Source organism: Hemicordylus capensis, chromosome 9 (assembly GCF_027244095.1).
Source record: "Hemicordylus capensis ecotype Gifberg chromosome 9, rHemCap1.1.pri, whole genome shotgun sequence".
NCBI lineage: Eukaryota > Metazoa > Chordata > Lepidosauria > Squamata > Cordylidae > Hemicordylus > Hemicordylus capensis.
The window spans coordinates 4,541,779-4,560,942 of NC_069665.1; the positions used below are offsets into that span (position 1 = coordinate 4,541,779).

Consider the following 19,164-nt stretch of genomic DNA (forward strand, 5'->3'; position numbering starts at 1 on the left):
CTGCCTATCCATTAATGTTCCCGAGGCATGTTATCTGTATCACAATCTGTATTGTGAGCACCCAACTGAGTCTCACAACAATTAACAAAAATGGCAAATTTCTGACCAAAGTGTGATTAAACATTTTCTAAATGCAGTTTAAATTCGGTTTGATAATCCAGAGGGTGGCAATTCCTTTCCAGGGAAGACATACTCCTCAACAGAATAATCTTCTATTGGAGAGGGTGGAGCTTGATTGCAGGCATGTTGGGTGTGAATTATAGTTAAAGCAACAGATGACCCTCACTCTGAACTGGTTTTGTATGCCTTCAGTGGCATCATTACATAGTCAAATCTGACTAACCATGAGGCAACAGCATTGTTTCTAGAAAGAAAGGGCTATCCTGAACAAAAATAATGGCACCAAAGCTGCAGCCAACTGGGGTTGTGGAAAGCAGTCAACCCATCATCATCATCATCTAACTTTGGGGAAGGTCTTTCTGAAAATATTTTGGTCTGCATTGAGAATGTTTTTTGCATTGAGAACATTTGCTGGAGAACATTTGTCTCAACTCTGCCTTAAAGTCTTGACTGAGCTAATCCTCACTTCAGGTAGCGAATTATTATTCTCATTGGCGGTATGAAGAGATTTGTCATGTACATGAGGCTCTATCAAGAACCAGGAACCTCATGCTCTGCATATTGGTGAGCCGTTCAGAAGGGGTGAAAGGAGCCCTCTCCTTTCCAGACTCCAGCATGGCTCCACCATCCCAACAGCCAATGGTCCCCCCTGCTCTGACCTGCCTCCATCATTCTCACATGGACAAAAGAGTTAAAATATGTTTTGATACGAGCAGGGAAATATTAAAACAAAATAAACGGTCGTCTCAAATTAATGCTTCAACTCAACCACAGTCTAAACGTTATTTCTTAGAAAGATGGATACTATTCCTTAATTTTATTGAGTGTTCTAAAACAGTGTTCTTCAGTGGCCCATTTCACTGGGCCTCTGTGAGGCATCGGCCAAAGCTGAATCCTCTGCACAGTCCCTCTGGCACTACGCAGAGATGACCAATCCTGCCATGCAGTGCTGTGCCTTGCCCAGTGCTTCTTGAGGGAAATGAGCCCCTGAACCTTCTTGGAAGGGGAGCACAGAGTGCTGGGAAGTGTATTCCGTCCCGGGGCTTTCCTCCTCGAGCTCTTGAGAGAGAGAACTCCATCTCTCTTGAAGGGCCCTGCCAGCACTGAGGAAAGCGCACTACTGTGTGGAGGCCAGCATGTTGGGAAGGCTCCCACACCGAAGCCTTTTTGCCAAAGTGGCCCCCGCTTGAAAAAATGGTGAAGATGTCTGTTCTAAAATATTTCATACAAGCCAGAAAGACTGAAAACGGGTTTTATTTTGTTAAAAGGGGAGTTAATAAAACCGTGAATATAGAAATGACACCACACATTGATATATTTGATCATGTGTTTAAATTCTTTGTATGTATGAATTGAATCTTTGTTGGGGTTTTTTTGAAAAATAAAAGGTTTATTAAAAACCACTCCTAAAAGGAGCGTTTCATTGGGGACAAGAGTGGTTCAGTGGCAGGGTGGAAGTCTACAGATGCTGCCATGCTAGGGGAAATGAAGACTCCAGTTCTCCTTGCCTAAAATAGCTAGTATATTTATCTCCACTGCCTTTCTCCGCAGCTTCCAAACCTCAGATGCACACTGAGAAGCCTCTGACTGCTCTCAGATGCTCCTTTGAGGCAGGCAATGTTAACTATGCAAACAAGCCTCTGAGATCCTCTCTGTGTGACTTGGCATCTGATCTTTCTAACAGAAAAGAACGAACACACAGAAGAACAAAGCTAGTAAAATAAAACAACTGGAAGGAAAGAAACCGCGCTGCTGTGCCAAGTTGTTTACAGGTGGATGATCTCTTTCCCCTCAAAATACAGAGCTCATTTATTGTGGCAGGGGTTGACGGGAGTTGTAGTTCAGCAACAACTAGAGGACTCCAAGTTGGGAACCCCTGTTTTAAGATTGCCCGCCCTTTTGGGACAGGGGACCATCTTGTCTGTTTATTATTATTTTTTCTATGTCAACTGCTTCGAGAGCTTCTGTTGAAAAGTGGTATATAAATATTCATAACGGGATTCCTGTAGGATAGTAGGATTCCTCTGGAACTGAACAAGCTGGCTCTCTGGACCTTCAGGCATCAGTTAAATAGAATATTGATTCTGTTTAACTTTTCAGTAGGGCACCCCCTTGGATTAATACCTGCAGTCTTATGATTGCTTGGGTCATTAATTTGGTTTAGATTATTTTGTTAATGTTTTCCTGATGGTGGTTTGCCACCTTGAGGGTTCTATCTGCAGACAGAAAAACTGGATATAATTGATTAATTTAACGAATGCCCAAAACCTCTTCCTCACTTACCTCCGTCCGGTGGACCAGCATCCATTTCCCATCATCTCCTGGTTTATAAAACTCCAAAAAAGGGTCTGACTTTCCAAACAAGTCCTAAAAGGAAGAAGCATACTCACAGTCATAAAATTAAATGCTTGTTCAGCTCCCTAGAATAGCCATGCAATGCATCATTAAGACAAGGGAGAAAGGCTCTCCGTGAGCCATAAAACAGGGGCCATGCACAACCCGTTATGTCCTCGCTGTGCTACAATTCAAATGAGTAAGAAGCATGGAATTGTAAGAACTGATTATCTGAGCACAAGTGGATGTGGGGGTGGGGCAGATCCACCCTATGCACTGGAGGACCCCCCTCCATTTAACCTAACCCCATGCCAAATCCAATAACCCATCTTCCCCCCCCCCCCGAAAAAGTGCTCAATTTAATCAACTCCTCAAAGCTCTCCCTCTGGCTGCAACCCTGCAAGTGGATAGGAAACATGTGACATGGTTTTATTTCCCAAATGCAAAAATGCTTCTGCTATTAAACCAACCACTGCTGCCGATATAGAGCTTGTTTCAAAGGCTCAAGACATGCAACCAGAAACTATTACTGCCCTACATGTGCAGCGTTAGCTGCCGGTGCTGCACACTCTCAGGCTACAGATCCCTGGTATGCTAATGTTGGAGAAGAGAGCTGATCTTGTGGAAGTGAGCATGCTAAGCAGGGGCCACCTTGGCTTGCATTTGGATGGGAGATTACATGTGAACGTTGTCTGCTCTAAGAGACCTCCCTTAGGGGATGGGGCTGTAGCTCAGCTGAAGAGCATCTGCTTCACATGCAGGAGGCCTCAAGTTCCCTCCCTGGCAGCATCTCCAGGAAGGGCTGGGAGGGACTCCTGCCTGAAATCTTGGAGAGCTGCTGCCAGTCAGTGTAGACAATGCTGAGCTAGCTGGACCAAGAGTCTGACTCGGTATAAGACCGCTTCCTATGTTCCTATGCACATGGGTGCGTGACTACTAGATAGAAAACTGATACTAAGTGCGTGCAACTTCACATGAATATGCTTAAACAACAGTGCCACATTTACCATATTTACCCAAATATAAGGAGACTCTGAATTTAAGACAAGCTCCTTAAAAAACAGAGGTTAAATACTCTGAATTTAAGATGACCCCCTCATTTCTAACATCAAATAACATCGAAAAAGCCTACTCTTGGATTCAGGTACATACAGTAAATCAGATCCCAGAGCCTTTTGACTGAGTGATGGTGTAAAAAAAAGAAAAAAAAGAAAATATATAATAGTTAGAGGTCAGCTGGCTGATTTCAGACAACTATGTGCATTTGAACTGAAATGCAATTGAATTCAAAGTGGATTCAAACCTTGTGGAGAGAGCTTCAAAAAAGAAAATCCTCTGAAACTAGAAAGGGAAAACAAACTCAAAGAAACACAGAAAGGTCTCAAAGGGAAAATATACAAGGCTGAACCATCAAGCACAGAGCGCCCACTTTACATCAGGGGCCACCAACCTTGACTGTGCAGCACGGCCCAGCCCTGGAAACAAACGGACTCTTAGCAACATTTCTGTGCCGTTTTGCTCAACAGGACTTTAGAGCTTTGCCTGCTTTAGAGCAACTTGTTTTCCAAACTATTTATAGATGCACAGAGTTTCTCACTCAAAACTGAGGAGAAAAGACGTACCTGTTTCCCCAGGCTTTTAAGTGCAAGTTTAAATTCTTAATATGTTTTTAGTCTGAGATTGTTTTTACTTGTTTTGTGAAGTTTAACTGTTTTTATATTGTTTTACCTTTGCTATGTTTTTAACTTTGTACACTACCTAGAGATGTCTATATCAGGCTGTATAGAAATATGATAAATAAATAAAAGTAGATACTCGGTATGCAGATCCAGTGCAATGAACCAACCCGAGCATGCCTTCGATGCACAGAACTCTGGAAAAGGATGTATCCACTTGAACATTATTCATGTTTTATGTATTTTATTTATTTTATTGTTGTTGTTTCTCTTTTTTTGTATTTATGCTGGCCTTGGGCCGAAATAAACAAATACATACTTGAACATATTAGCTTTCCTTTTCTTTAAAATGTTTTATCCACTGCTTATATTTCTCCTATTATTATTATTATTATTATTTCTTGTTTACACAGTCAGACAGGTGTTATTGACTGGTTTTATCCAGACATTGAGTCCTTCCCAAGGACCTGGGATGCCAGAATTTTATCATCAATACTGTTGGTTATTATAGATATCGTCGCAAAATATAGGCTGTTCCCAGTAAAGCTGCTTTTTGTAATTGGCTGATGGTGATTTCTGTGGCCCCTATGGTGTTGAGGTGCTCTTCAAGGTCTTTTGGAACTGCACCCAGGGCGCCAATGACCACTGGGATTATTTTGGTCTTTTTCTGCCACAGCCTTTCAATTTCAATTTGTAGATCTTTTTATCTGGTGTTTTTTTCTATTTCTTTTTCTTCTATTCTGCTATCCCCTGGTATTGCTATGTCGATTATTTTGACTTGTTTTTCTTTCTTCTCGACTACAGTTATATCTGGTGTATTGTGTGGCAGATGTTTGTCTGTTTGTAGTCGGAAGTCCCATAATATTTTTACATCTTCATTTTCTACCACTTTTTCAATTTTATGGTCCCACCAATTCTTGGCTACAGGTAGCTTGTATTTTTTGCAGATGTTCCAGTGTATCATCCCTGCTACCTTGTCATGCCTTTGTTTGTAGTCAGTCTGTGCGATCTTCTTACAGCAGCTGATCAGGTGGTCCACTGTTTCATCTGCTTCTTTACAAAGGTGGCACTTGCTGCTTGTTGTTGACTTTTCGACTTTTGCTCTTATTGCATTTGTTCTTAGTGCCTGTTCTTGTGCAGCCAGTATTAAACCCTCTGTTTCTTTCTTCAAGTTGCCATTCTTAAGCCATTGCCAGGTCTTGGTGATGTCTGATTTTCCACTTATATTGTGCAAATACTGACCATGCAGGGGCTTATTTCTCCATTTTTCTGCTCGGTTCTTGACTTGTTCTTTCTTGTAGGCCTGCTTTCTTTCATTGGTGTTGAATAGTTTCGCGTTATTGACCATTTGAAGTGCATCTTCTTCACTGTCCTTGATATATTCTTCAAGGCCTCTTTTCTCCTCCTCTACTGTTTGATGGACTTGCAGCATTCCTCTTCCACCTGAGCTGCGAGGGAGGTAGAGCCTATCTACATCACTGCGAGGGTGCAGAGCATGATGGTCATGATTTTCCTGGTCTTACGATCTAGCGTCTCTAGCTCTGCCTGGGTCCAGTCTATTATTCCTGCAGTGTATCTGATAACAGGTATAGCCCAGGTGTTTATGGCTTGTATGGTGTTCCCGCCATTGAGTTTGGACTTGAGGATTTTTCTAACTCTCCCGATGTATTCACTTCCAATTTTTCTTTTAACTTCAGTGTGTGCGATGTATTCAGCCTGGAGAATGCCCAAGTATTTGTAAGGTTCTTTCTCTTCCAGGTTCTTGATCTTGCTTCCATTGGGCAGTTCTATTTCTTCTGTTTTTCTTATTTTCCCTCTGTTTATTATTAATGCAGCACACTTGTCTAGTCCAAACTCCATTGCTATATCGCTACTGAATATACGGACAGTGTTTAGCAGTGATTCGATTTCTGACTGGGACTTTCCATACAACTTCAGATCGTCCATGTACAGCAGATGGTTGATTTGACTGGATGTTTTAGATGTTTGGTATCCGAGGCCTGTTTTCTTTAGTATTTGTGAAAGTGGGGTCATGGTGATTACAAACAACAGAGGGGATAGTGAGTCCCCTTGGAAAATGCCTCTTCTAATGCTAACCTGTCCAAGTGCCTCGCCATTGATTGTTAACTGTGTACTCCACATGCTCATTGCTTTTTAAAATAAATATCTGAATGTTTTTGCTGACACCAGAATACCTCTGAAACAACAGAACTCTGTACCCCATGGGTTAGAAATCCATGGGGGTGGTTGGCACCCTATGTGCACTACACTACCACTCGCTCTGGGCAACCCCAGCACCCCCCAAGTGCACTTATGGGGCTGCTGAAAGCTCCATGCATACCCTATGAGGAAAAACCTTAAAGACGCGTAAACTTAAACAATTCCCCAAAAATCAGCCCTCTGCCCAAATCCTTTGAAAAAATTCAGGTAGCTTCCTTGACCCTACCTGGCACTACCACCAACCCCACACTGCTCTAGGTCCCCCGTGTGAAGCTATACATTTGCTGACACCTCAATGCTTCTTTATGGCGAAAAACCTTAAAGACGCGTAAACATCAACAATTCCCCAAAAATCAGCCCTCTGCCCAATCACTCTGAAATTGGGGTGGTAGCCTCCACCCATTAGGCACTACCACCCCACCCCACTCTTTTTGCCCAGATCCCATGCTATGCCCCCGAACTGCCCCAAAGACACTAAAACTTCAAAAATTCCCCCAAAATCAGCCCTTTGCCCAATTCCCCTGAAATTTGGGTGGTAGCCTCCATCCATTAGGCACTACCATCCCCCAACATTATTTTGGCCCTGGGACCCGAAATTCGAGCTGACGTCACATCAGACCATTTTGCATTCAAATCAATGGAGGCAAAAAGGCGGGAAATTCAAAGAGACGTCAGTCCGAATCACCCGAATTTTTTGGGCCCGAATCAGGGGTGATTTGGCTCGGCCCCGAAAAATATCGGGGGACATCGGGGGTGATTCGGTTCAGACCCGAATCACCCGAAATTGCTCGTTTCGGGCACAGATTGATCTGTGCCCGAAATTTTTTGCACATCCCTACTCTTTGCTCTTGGCTTGGAGCCGAAATAACAAGCTTCCTGCCCTCCGGATTTGCTGTCTCTTTGCTTTTAGTGACCTGCTGCTGCAGGTGTCTTCCCAGGTAATGAGAACTCGAATTCCTGAGGCCCGCCAGGCTGCGTCTCTGGCTGTTGCTGTGTAGAAATATAGAAGACCAGCTGCCAGCAAGCGAGGGGCATCATGGGAGAGGGCAGCAAAGTGGCAAGCTTGGTGCTTCATGGCATGTCCTTTTGCAAAGACCCTTTTCTTTTCCCAGGCATTTTAACAGCCAATTTGGGATTTAAATATTGTTCACTTTTGTTTGTAATTTTTTATCTATTTGGTTATTGCAAACTCGTCATTGCAAACCACCCTGGTGACAGTCGATTAAAGAACAGTATTAAAACGTTTTCTATGAACAGACAAGATAATCAATAAAATAATTTTGACTTCCAGACCTTTAAGTCTGAACATCTAGGGGCTAAAAAACAAAGACAACCGCTTGCCATGCACCTGGTAGATATGCAAGGCCCCTGAGCTTTCCCTGAAAATATATGAGATCTAATAATTTCACAGTAAATATAGGCGATCTGCTCATCTGTTACCTGCAACATGAGTATGCGTTTATTTCGAAAATGACATGCACCTTTTTATCCAGCTTTCTGCCAGCCATGCTGAGAGTGATCACACGGTTGTCCGATAGTTCTTGGGCTGCTATCTGAAAGCCAAAAGGGAAACTCATTAGCCCCATCCAGACATGATGCTTCTGTATTTATTTTCTGTCCCCTGCACCTACCACCACAGATAAATGCCCAACTGTGGTTCGCACAACCAAGATAGCCACAACAACAGCACAAACAGGCACACCCCACACATCTTGATACTCTTGGGTGGGTTTTCTTTCCCCTACCACACCCTGGCATGCTTACGATGATTAAGAAAATAGGAAGCTGCCGTTATTATAGAGTCAGACCACTGGTCCATCAAGCTCAGTATAGTCTACACAGACTGGCAGAAGCTTCTCCACAGACCCTGCTTAGAAACAGGGACAATTCATGCTTGTTACCACAAGACACCTAATGACCCAACAGGAAATGTCTTGACTAGCAAGCCAGAGGTTGCCGGTTTGCATTTCCATTGGTATGTTTCCCAGACTATGGGAAACATCTATATCAGGCAGCAGTGATACAGGAAGATGCTGAAAGGCATCATCTCATACTGCATGGGAGGAGGCAATGGTAAACCCCTCCTGTATTCTACCAAAGACAACCACAGGGCTCTATGTGTGCCAGGAGTCGACACCAACTCGACAGCACACTTTACCTTTACCACAAGACCAGCTCTTCTCTTCCAGTTGGCTCCTCCATTCCCCTTTCCCCAGAATGAGGGGGGGGGGGGAATAGGGGCAGTGCCCCTCAAATGGTAATCCTGTCCCTATTTCAGATTGTTTTTGTTTGTTTGTTTGTTTGTTTTTTGGCAAGATATCATCTTTATAATCCTGGGTTCTCTGAACCCATCCGCTCAGTTATAGTGACACCCCTGAGCAGATCTCAGATAACTGAGCAAAGAAGCACTTTTTAAAGTGGTTATTCTCTTATCTAACTGGGCAAAGAGGCACCTTTTTAATGTGGTGATTTTCTTTATTTAGCAGGGGGAGAGTAACTGGCCCTAGTTACTCTCCAACTCCAGCACAGTACCTCCAGTGACTGTTGCTGGTGTCTGTCTTGTGTTTCTTTTTAGATTGTGAGCCCTTTGGGGACAGGGATCCATCTTATTTTATTTTATTATTACTTCTCTATGTAAACTGCTTTGGAAACATTTGTTGAAAAGCAGTATATAAATATTTATTGTTGTTGTTGTTATCTTTAGCAGGGGGAGAGCAACTGGCCCTACTCAGCCTCAGTACAGCCTCCCTCCAGTGGCTGCTGCTGGTGTCTATTTTACATTTCTTTTTAGACTGTGAGTCCTTTGGGGACAGGAAAACATTATTTTTCTATGTAAACCACTTTGAGAACCTTAGTTGAAAAGTGGTATATAAATATTCATCATTGACAGGTGTTTTACTGAACTTTCAAAAGTTGCACTATTTGACCAGTGATAACTACTGGACGAAAGGAATTAATGCATGCACCAAGAGCCTCAAACCACAACCCTCCAGCTGGTTTTGGACTACAACTCCCATCATCCGCAGTCACAATCACCAGCAGCCAGAAATGAAGGTGTAGGCCAACACAGCAAGCTGACTTATACCAAGGCATGCCATTAAGCCCACCTAACTGTTGCTAGACTACAACTCCCATAATCTCCAGCCACAACATATTGTAGTTCAGCAATAGCTGGAGTGCCAAAGGCTGCTCTACACTGACTGGCAGCGGCTCTCCAGAGAAGGGTCTTTCCCAGGGCTACTTGGAGATGCCAGAAATTGAATCGGACGCATGTGGACACCAGGGCTTCATCCTCCTCCACGACGAGCAGCAGATCCATAACAAGCCATGCCCAAGGAGCCAACGCTGGCAAAGGAAGCCTACTTCATAATGTGCATGCTTTATTCAGCTTGCCCAATCTGGCTGGATTTGGCGGGGGGGGCATATTTAGATTTTGTTTTCCTCAAAAAAAGATGCTGATCTTTCACAATACTGCTTTGTTTTTGTTCTGTCTGATGCCATGCAGGAAGATTTCTGGGTGAAATGCAAATATGAGAGAGAGAGAGAGAGAGAGAGAGAGAGAGAGAGAGAGAGAGAGAGAGAGAGAAATAAGACTGATGTGACAAGATGGAATCATTCCTGGCCTCCATGCAGCTGGCTTTGGAATCTCTCACCCTTAGGCTCTGTACCAATCCAGCCTGGTGGGGTGGAGGAGATGACATTGACCAAGGCTGAAAATAGCTCTTCTCTCTTCCCTGCCTTCCAAAACGATCTGAATAAAAAGCAGTGAGTCACAGAGCTTTTGTTGGTGGAGATGACCCAACCAAAGCCGGTAATTGCTTTCTTTTCCTCATTAGTGTCATACAGACAGAGACCAGGAGTTAGAAAACAAGAGCTGCAATGGGACGCATGTGTGGCTAAGACACCTCTCACTCCTGATCAGGTCAGGCACAAGACAGAACTGGTCTCTCACTTGATCTCACAGCCTTTTCTGATGGTTGGCCCTATTCAGAATGGGGTTGCCATTCAGGGAATTCGGCAATTTCTGGGATTCTGGATTCGAGAGGGTAACCTAGGAAGCGGCTTTGTATCAAGTCAAATCATTGGACCAACTAGCTCAGCATCATCGACACGGAGTGGCATAAATTCTCCAAGGCTCCAGGTAGGAGTCTCTTCCAACCCCACCCCACCCCGGAGATGCTGCCAGGGACAGAGGTTGAGCCCATCCTCCCAAATTATGTTCCAGAGCTACAAGGCTTCCTACGCCCCTACTGCTGAAGAAGAGCAAGGAACTGGCAGGGAAGGCCTAGAGGGACAGACCCCACACCACAAACCAATGGATTTGACAGCTCTGCTCCCTGATCTTTCTGGGTTCAGTGCTTGCCTCTACACTTTAGCCGGAGAGAGTGGGGGTCATGGATGTGGAGTACATCCACTCTGTCAGGGCACTCCTGTTCCCACTGACCCTGGGAACAGTTTAAGAATATCTGAAGAGGGCTGCAGTTGCTGAGTATTCTCTGGAGTATGAACATTTAATCATCAGAGGACTTTCATCTTGCCATTGTATGAGTCATGTGCTATTTTCCCAGTTTTATTCTGCATTTTATCCTATACGGCCTTTGAAACCTTTTAACAATTTTTTTAAAGACAGTATTTTAAAGTAGATTTCCCCCTTCAAGTTAAATACAGTAGTTATATTCATTCTATGGAATTACATTGCAAACAGAAAAGCCTGACTTTATTTGGTATAAAATGCATCTACACTGGTTAAAAGTTCAATACTGATGACGCTGAACTGGAACTGACCCCAGACTTTTAATGGTTCCACTGCCTGCTGGAGATATTTTGAAGAGATATATGAACAAATTCAATTTATACGATATTTGGCATTTGACAACCCCAACAGGGAGTGATTACTCCATTATCTTCTCTGCCCATTCTTCCTGTCTCATTTATAATTCCTTTAATTACTGCAAATTTGATTAGGCAGCCTATGATGTTTGATATCAACCTCATGACCGTTTCGGAACAAGTTGCATCTCTCAACTCTTGGGAACATAAGAGAGCATAGCCGGAGGCTTCATACTACTTTGCTGTCTGACAGCAAATTCATAAAGAAGGTTGTACACAAAATACAGGGTTTTTTTTAACGGAAGCTAAAGCTTCATCGGCACTCCACTTAAAATATTTTATGGGAGCCACAAGGGGACGGCCTGAGGAACTAGCTTCCTACAGGGCCAAACGACATATGACAGCGTTCTGTGCTACTTTCCTCAACTTTTTTTGTTGTTGTTTTTTAAAAGTGAAAAGCAGTCAGAGGAAGCAGCAGTCTTTAGTGTGCGGGGTTCCCAACCTGGGGGGAAACTAGTCTCAGCTTCAGGTCAGTACGGTATTAGAAGCAATCAATACATTAACCTTATGCTTTAGACCAAAAGCAAAACAAGAAACTGGCCCAGCTGCAGCAGAAGACCAGGGTCTTTGCTTCCCTCCCTTTCTCTTTTCCCCTCACAACAACTTAGGCAAAAGCCTGGCCTAAAGTCACCCAGTGAGTTTCACAGCTCAGTGGGGATTTGGATCCAGGTCTCCTAATACAACTCTAACCACTACACCACACTGCCTGCCCTACAAACTGTCCAAACCTGCCCACCCACCACGCAATTATTGTAGCAGAGAAATGATCTGACCAAAACCCCCTGACCCATTTTGCAGTGGGTAGCCCCAGGTAACTCACTGTTCCTCAGCCCAATATTCCTGGACAGCAGGGGATCTCAGCCTTAGGCCCCCAGATGGAACTGGACTACCACTCAGCCATTGTGACTGAGGGTGATGGGAGTTGTAGTCCAGCCACATCCGGGGACCCAAAGCTGAGAAGAACCCAGCTATGCAGAGATGTTCAGAAGGTATCAGTAGGGTAGCCTCAAGGACTCTGCCCTGAGCTCCTTGGGGGTTGCAAGTATGCTCAAGATTGCAGATATTTATATCTTGCAAGTATATGGCAAGATAGCAAGTATGCTCAAGAAAAGCAACCAAAAAGATAAAGCAAGTCTCTCTTCTTGCTTGCTCTCCGGGCATTGCCAAGTGGTTCCTTTTTCTCCACATTTTTTTGCACACGCCAGGAGTGACTCAAAGTTGTGCCACGGCTAACTAGCTGCTGAAAATGGTTTCGAAGCCAGTGCCGTGGTAGCAAATAGGTTTGTGTCCTACGCCTTCATCTTCCACCGAGAATAAACTGTCCCATTCAAGGGCTTTTTGAGACAAAGAAATCCCAGCACCAGCGGCTGGTGAGATTGAGAGCATGCCCCCATCCTCCCCCACAGTCAAGTTCAAAAAGTATTTTGTACAGGATGGGCGAAGCCACCTTCGCTGTGGCTCAGCGGGGAAATGACTTGACTAGCGAGCCAGAGGTTGCCAGTTCGAATCCCCGTTGGTATGTTTCCCACACTATGGGAAACACCTATATTGGGCAACAGCAACATAGGAAGATGCTGAAAGGCATCATCTCACACTGCGCGGGAGGAGGCAATGGTCAACCCCTCCTGTATTCTACCAAAGACAACCACAGGGCTCTGTGGGCGCCAGGAGTCAAAATCGACTTGACGGCACACTTTACCTTTACAGGATGGGCACAGCTCTTCTCCAACACAGCCTAGAATAGGGACTGGGAATGGGACATTTGCTGTAAATTCAGTCCTCAAAGGCTAAATTCAGACTCGTCTAGCCTTCTGCATAGCTCCTGTTCCTAAGAAACCCTCCCTGACTGAATGCTATCTGGGAGGAGAGCTGGTCATGTGGAATCAACCATGACTTGTCCCCTTTGCTAAGCAGGCTCCACCGTGGTTGCATATGAATGAGGGACAACTTGTGAGCATTGTAAGATATGCCCCTCAGAGGATGGAGTTGCTCTGGGAAGAGCACCGGCCTGCTTGCCTGCAGAAAGTTCCAAGTTCCCTCCCTGGCAGCATCTTCAAGATGGGGCTGAGAGAGACTCCTGCCTGCAACCTTGGAGAAGCCGCTGCCAGTCTGGGTAGACAATGCTGAGCGAGATGGACCAAGGGTCTGACTCAGTAGAAGGCCGCTTCTTGTGTCCCTATGTACTGACTGCTAACGGTGAGCACGGGTAGGCACACAGCCTCTGCAAGCTGTCTTAAAAGGAAAGGGGCATTTGCAGGTATTGGGAGGGATCACAAAGCATGCCCCACAGTCTTAGCTGGGGGCAGGGGGGCAGACCTTCCCCTGGGACCCCAAACCACCCCTGAAGAAGCACATCTGCTTTGCAACCACAGAATGCTTGAATGAATGCTCTACTACAGAGCTGTAACAGTAAGCAGTTAATGTTGGCTGCCCTGCAGCCTTTTCACAGTCGAAAATACGGCCCCGGTTAAAAATCAGAGGGCAAACAAGGTCTATAAACATCAGTCATGAACTGCAGCTCCTTCCTCTGCATGCAAACACTGACATTCAGTCACTGCTCTCAAAAAGGGGGAGAGAGAGAGAGAGGGGGGGGTGTGGAGAGTGCTGGCAGAAGTCTTGGCATCTTCTGCTGTTCCACCCACTGTGCCTGGAACCGCCTCTCACTTCTATGTTCTCTCCTGCACCTGTTCGTGCTAAACAAACACTAAGTAGTAGCAGCCGTAGGAGATGGGAAGGGCGGTGGCAGACATCTCTCGATTTCCGGCTCAGCAGGGCTCAAAATGGGAACTGGCCACACGTCGGCACCCGATTCCCTGGTTCGGAACATAGGAAGCTGCCATATACTGAGTCAGACCCTTGGTCCACCTAGCTCAGAATGGTCTGCACAGACAGGCAGCGGCTTCTCCAAGGCTGCAGGCAGGAGCCTCTTCCAACTCAATCTTGGAGATGCTGCCAGGCAGGGAACCTGGGACCTTCTGCATGCAAAGCAGATTCTTTAGGGAATGCACTAAAATGAATGATGGCGAATGCCCACTAAAATGCCCTGGGTCCTTCCAAAGGGCCATAGGAAGGCATGGAATTTCCGAATGGCTATTGGCTGGCTGGGCTTTTCCCCCTGAGCACAGCCAGCATTTCAGTGAAACACTTGCTGAGGACGGAAAGGGCAAGCCTCACACTCCCAAGTGGCAAGCGCTTCATTCACCAGCTGGGGGGGGCATGGGGGGCACAGGGAAAGGGTGAGGGGGGTGCCTTGGTGGCCCCACAGATCCTGGTAGCTTGGGGACAATCTCCCCCTTGCTCCATAGTATGCCCTTGCTTACAGGGCTCACACATAGTCTCCCATTCAAATGCAAACCAGGGTGGACCCTGCTTAGCAAAGAAGACAATTCGTGCTTGCTTGCTACCACCAGAACAGCTCTCCTCTGCAAGCATCTCAAGCCAGGGTGGACCAGAATGCTCTTGGTCCTTGGAATCCGGTGACTTGGAGGGCCAATCACATGCAAACGACTGCTGAGTTCTGAGACCCCTTGCTGCTGAACTCTGCCTCGTAACTTGGAGGCAGCTCTTCTGGAGACAAGGCAGGCCCCAATCTGGAGAGGAGGCAGTCTCTGGAGTCCGAATGAGAAGCCCCGACAGCCCAGCTCCCAGTGGCCCCCAGTCCACTGGAGCCCATTGCATCAGAGGAATCACACGGACTAGTCCTAGCAGCTCCTCCAAAGCCTCTGGCTTGTCCTCCAGGCACCAACATAAGCTTGCAACTGACTCCAGATTTTTGCAGGAATTCATACATTATGTTGTACGCGAGGTCACGTTTGTACTCAAGCACACATTTTTGCCTGAATTACAGAATGTGAATTCATTTTAAAAGTGTACCTGAGTACAGACTCAAATGCAAGTATAGAGAGGAAGTACACTGCTGTACATGAAAACATAACATGGGACTAACTGTACACGTGTACAGATCTGCATGTGCACACACTGTAAACAGACTGTAGGCATATTGCGCAGAATGCGTGAACCAGGCGAATATCCGGCCTACTCTGTTGTTGCTCTCCAGCTTGGAGCTGTCCGTGGTACTGGATTCCCTTGCATGACTCTCGTTGCTGTCCAAAGGCTGAATCCCTCCTGGGATTCTTACCACCACCAAGACACCTGCTGTAGCTGAAACCACATCAGCCAACAACTCCCTGTCAAAACCAGAGTTTCTCCATCTCTGGCCATTTTTTAAAAGACTCTTAAGACACTCCTGTTTTCTCAGGCTTTTAATTAATTCATTTTAAATGCTGTTTTTTATATCATAAAATAGTTTTAATCCTTTTATCCTGTTTTATACTTGTATTTTAACTCATGTACACCAGATGTACATGTTAGGTGGTATATAAATACGATAAACAAACAAAACAAAAACAACCTCCAGGTTACTTGTGCACCCTGCCTGTCACTGGTAACTTTTGTTGAAAAGTGCTATATAAACATCCATCGTATTTGTATTCGTATTCTGCCTCTCCTTCTCCAGGTACGTGCCGCCTCTCCTGATGCTAAAGGTGGGACTTTGTCAGCACTTGGCCTTTGGGACCTGACACTCAGCAAGTACATGTGCAGCCCTGAAACTCACTGGGTGACTCTGGGCCAGTCACTTATCTCTGGGCCTAGCCTACCTCACAGGGTTGTTGTGAACATGACCATAACCATGTACACTACTCTGGGCTCCTTGGAGGAGGAGCAGGATAGAAATGTAAAAATAACGTGCAGTGAAGCTTCTGAAAACCAAGTGACCCCAGCAGAACTTGAGAAGCACTAAGCTTGTCTTCAGAAGCTGCCTCGTACTGCGTGGGACCATTGGCCCATATCCTGGCAGACACTCTCCTGCGTTTCAGAAGAGCATTTCCCAGCCCTATCTGCAGCTGCCAGAGGAGGGACCTGGGACATGTGCTCCATAGGAGGCCTTCCAAAAGCTGCCAATTCTTTCACTTCCCACCTGCAGTTTGGGAATGTAAATTCTGAGCGTTCTAAAAGGAATATTGTAAGGATCTCTGAGAAAAGAGTCCACGGAGAGCAAGGCATTCAGCTCTCACTGACCGCAAAATGGAAATGTCATCTTTGATATCACCGCTCGATTTCAAGGGTCTCCAGATGATGTTGGACTACAAAGCCCATCACACACACCCAGCCACGGGGGATGATGGGTGTTGTAGTCCAACATCTGGGGGCCTACGTTTCAGAACCCCTGTTCTAATGGAAGTGCAGAGGTCCAAACTTCCAGTTTTTCAATGGCACTGCCCACAACAACAGGCTTGCTTGTCCGATGTTTCGCGACTGATAAGCTGAACCAACCGAGTGGCTTCCAGCAAGGCCTGTGCCAACGCAGAAAGTGCAGCCTGCACTAGGGGAGGCGGCTGCGTTGCTGGCTGGCCTTATCCGGCTCGCCGCAATGTTGCCTGCTTCGTGCACACTCAAGCCACCCACACAGGCTGGCAGGCGTTGGGCTGCAGGGCTTCATGCCAGCATGGCCTGCTTCCAACAAGCTTGCCACTTTGCTGCCCTCCCCCATGACGCCCCTCGCTTGCTGGCAGCTGGGCTTCTACACAGCAACAGCCAGAGACGCAGCCTGGTGGGCCTCAGGAGTTCTCAGTCGGGTTATCCCCCTCAACTTAGCATTTTTAATAGCGCTTTGGGGGCGTGCAGAGTGCTTCACCTGCATCATCAATCCTTACAACCACCCTAGAAGGCAGAGGTGCCCCATCCTTGGGTCAAGACAAAAAGGAGGACGGGAGGAGGGGATATTGGAAATGCCCAAAGATTTCAAAAGATATGGATCAGTTCTTTAGTTGCTTATCGTCTAAAAGTGCTCTTCCTCAGAGGCAGTTGTGTACTATTATATCTTGCACTGGGGACTGTATCTCACACCAGCAGGAAGATCAGCAGATGTGAGATGGTGTGGACCCCATCAAGCTAGGGCTGGGATGGACCCCTGCCTGAAACCTTGGAGGGCTGCTGCCAGTCAGTGTCGACAAAACTGACCAAAGGTCTGACTCGGTAGAAGGCAGCTTTGTATATCTAGAGGAGATTTGACAACGCGGCACTCGAGCCCCGGCTTTGCATGGAGAAGGGCCCAGGTTCAATCCCAGGCAGGATCTCCAGGGAAGGCTGGGAGAGACTCCTGCCTGAAACCTTGGAGAGCTGCTGCCAGTCAGAGCCGACAAGGCTGAGCTGGATGGACAAAAGGTCTGACTGGGTAGAAGGCAGCTTCCTACGTGCTGGTGATGATGTCGTGGCCCTGCTGACATGAGCCAGTTGGCAGTCCGGATCCAAGTCCTGGCACTGAAATCCGAGGACTCCAGCTTCAAGACACCACTAGCAGAGCCTGCAAAGTACGTTGCCAATTATAGCAATAGCAATAGCACTTACATTTATATACCGCTCTATAGCCGGAGCTCTCTAAGCGGTTTACAATGATTTAGCATATTGCCCCCAACATTCTGGGTACTCATTTTACCGACCTCGGGAGGATGGGAGGCTGAGTCAACCTTGAGCCCCTGGTCAGGATCGAACTTGTAACCTTCTGGTTACAGGGCGGCAGTTTTACCACTGTGCCACCAGGGGCTCTTATGTGCATCATAGACTTATGTGCATTGCTAGGGTTCTTTTGCCTCTGCTTGATAGGCCTGGCAGCAACAATGCTGGGCAGCCACACTCAGAGAGCATACAGGAGCTCTGCCTGCCCCCCCCCCTTCCTGAAGAGACGGGGTCTCCATTCAAGTTCTCACTACCTGGGAAGACGCCGGCAGCAGCAGGCCACTAAAAGCAAAGAGACAGCAAATCCAGAGGGCAGGAAGCTCGTTATTTCGGCTTCAAGCCAAGAGCAAAGAGCCACTGAGCCCTTCTGAATTTGCCTGGAGCCAAACAGGTCTGCAGAGGGTCTCCCTCCCCAGCTCAAAGCAGCTCCTCTCCTTTTGAGCAATCCAAGGGGAGTCTCTTGACAAGGGTGGACAGTCCCAGGTTTCAGAAAGGCTAGGAGGGAAGAGGAGGCACAAAACTGGGGAGAGAGGAGGAGTGCAAAAGGTCTCCTGGGCGAACTGGGCAATGGGTTCCAGGATTAACCCACCTCCCTTCGTGGTGGATTGCCAGAAGAGGGAGCGGCTGGCAGATGACCAGAGGGTGCCGTAACAGCCAGCAGTCCAACGGGGGTCAGGCACCACAACAGCATCAATAGGGGTCTAGCTAGTCCAGGAGTTCTCAAAGTTGAGTCATCATCTCCAGCCCCAGGACCATCCCCCTTACAAATACAAATACAACAAATATTTATGTACTGCTTTTCAACAGAAGTGCCCAAAGCAGTTTGCATAGATTTAATTAATTAATTAATTAATTAATTGGCTCTGTGTCCCTAAAGGGCTTACAATCTAGAAAAGAAACACAAGAGAGACACCAGCAACAGCCACTGGAGGGATGCTGTGCTGGGGATGGATAGGGCCAGTTGCTCTCCCCCAGCTAAATAGAACAAACTCTTTTAAAAGGTGCCTCTTTGCTCAGTTATAGCAGGACACTAACTGAAGTCTTATAGGACTAAGTCCTATATGGCTTCAGATTCTTCTCTGGCTCCAAACATTACAGATGAAACTGAACAGGAGGGGAAGTACCACACCATCAGTGGTGGAAAAGAAAAGCAGGAACTGCATGTGGATGATTGATTAAGGAAACAAGAGTCCCAACCAGTGTTCTATCTAATTTTTTCCATCTGTGTGCAGAATGAGTTTTGTTCTGGGTGGCAGCATCAAGGCAGTGTGCACGCACATGCATTCAGAGTGGGGCCTTCCTGATTCAACCTGAGCGGGATCTAAAATGAACTGAGTGGACATCCAAAAACTTGTGAGCGTGTGCACGCCTTAAATTGTGGCTAGGGATGCTGGGAGTTGTAGTTCAG

At 46.3% G+C, this 19,164-nt stretch overlaps 1 protein-coding gene across 4 annotated transcripts in view; it reads right to left on the reverse strand.

Moving 5' to 3' along the window:
* Window positions 1-19,164, reverse strand: part of CPNE2 (copine 2) — a 102,897-nt gene that overhangs the window by 32,466 nt on the left and 51,267 nt on the right. For all 4 annotated transcript variants that reach the window (XM_053270418.1, XM_053270415.1, XM_053270417.1 and 1 more), the window contains exons 5-6: window positions 7,832-7,903; window positions 2,404-2,487 (exon numbers count right to left, since the gene is read on the reverse strand). In XM_053270418.1, coding sequence (XP_053126393.1) covers window positions 2,404-2,487; window positions 7,832-7,903 — 156 coding nt within the window. The remainder of the gene's footprint in view (window positions 1-2,403; window positions 2,488-7,831; window positions 7,904-19,164) is intronic.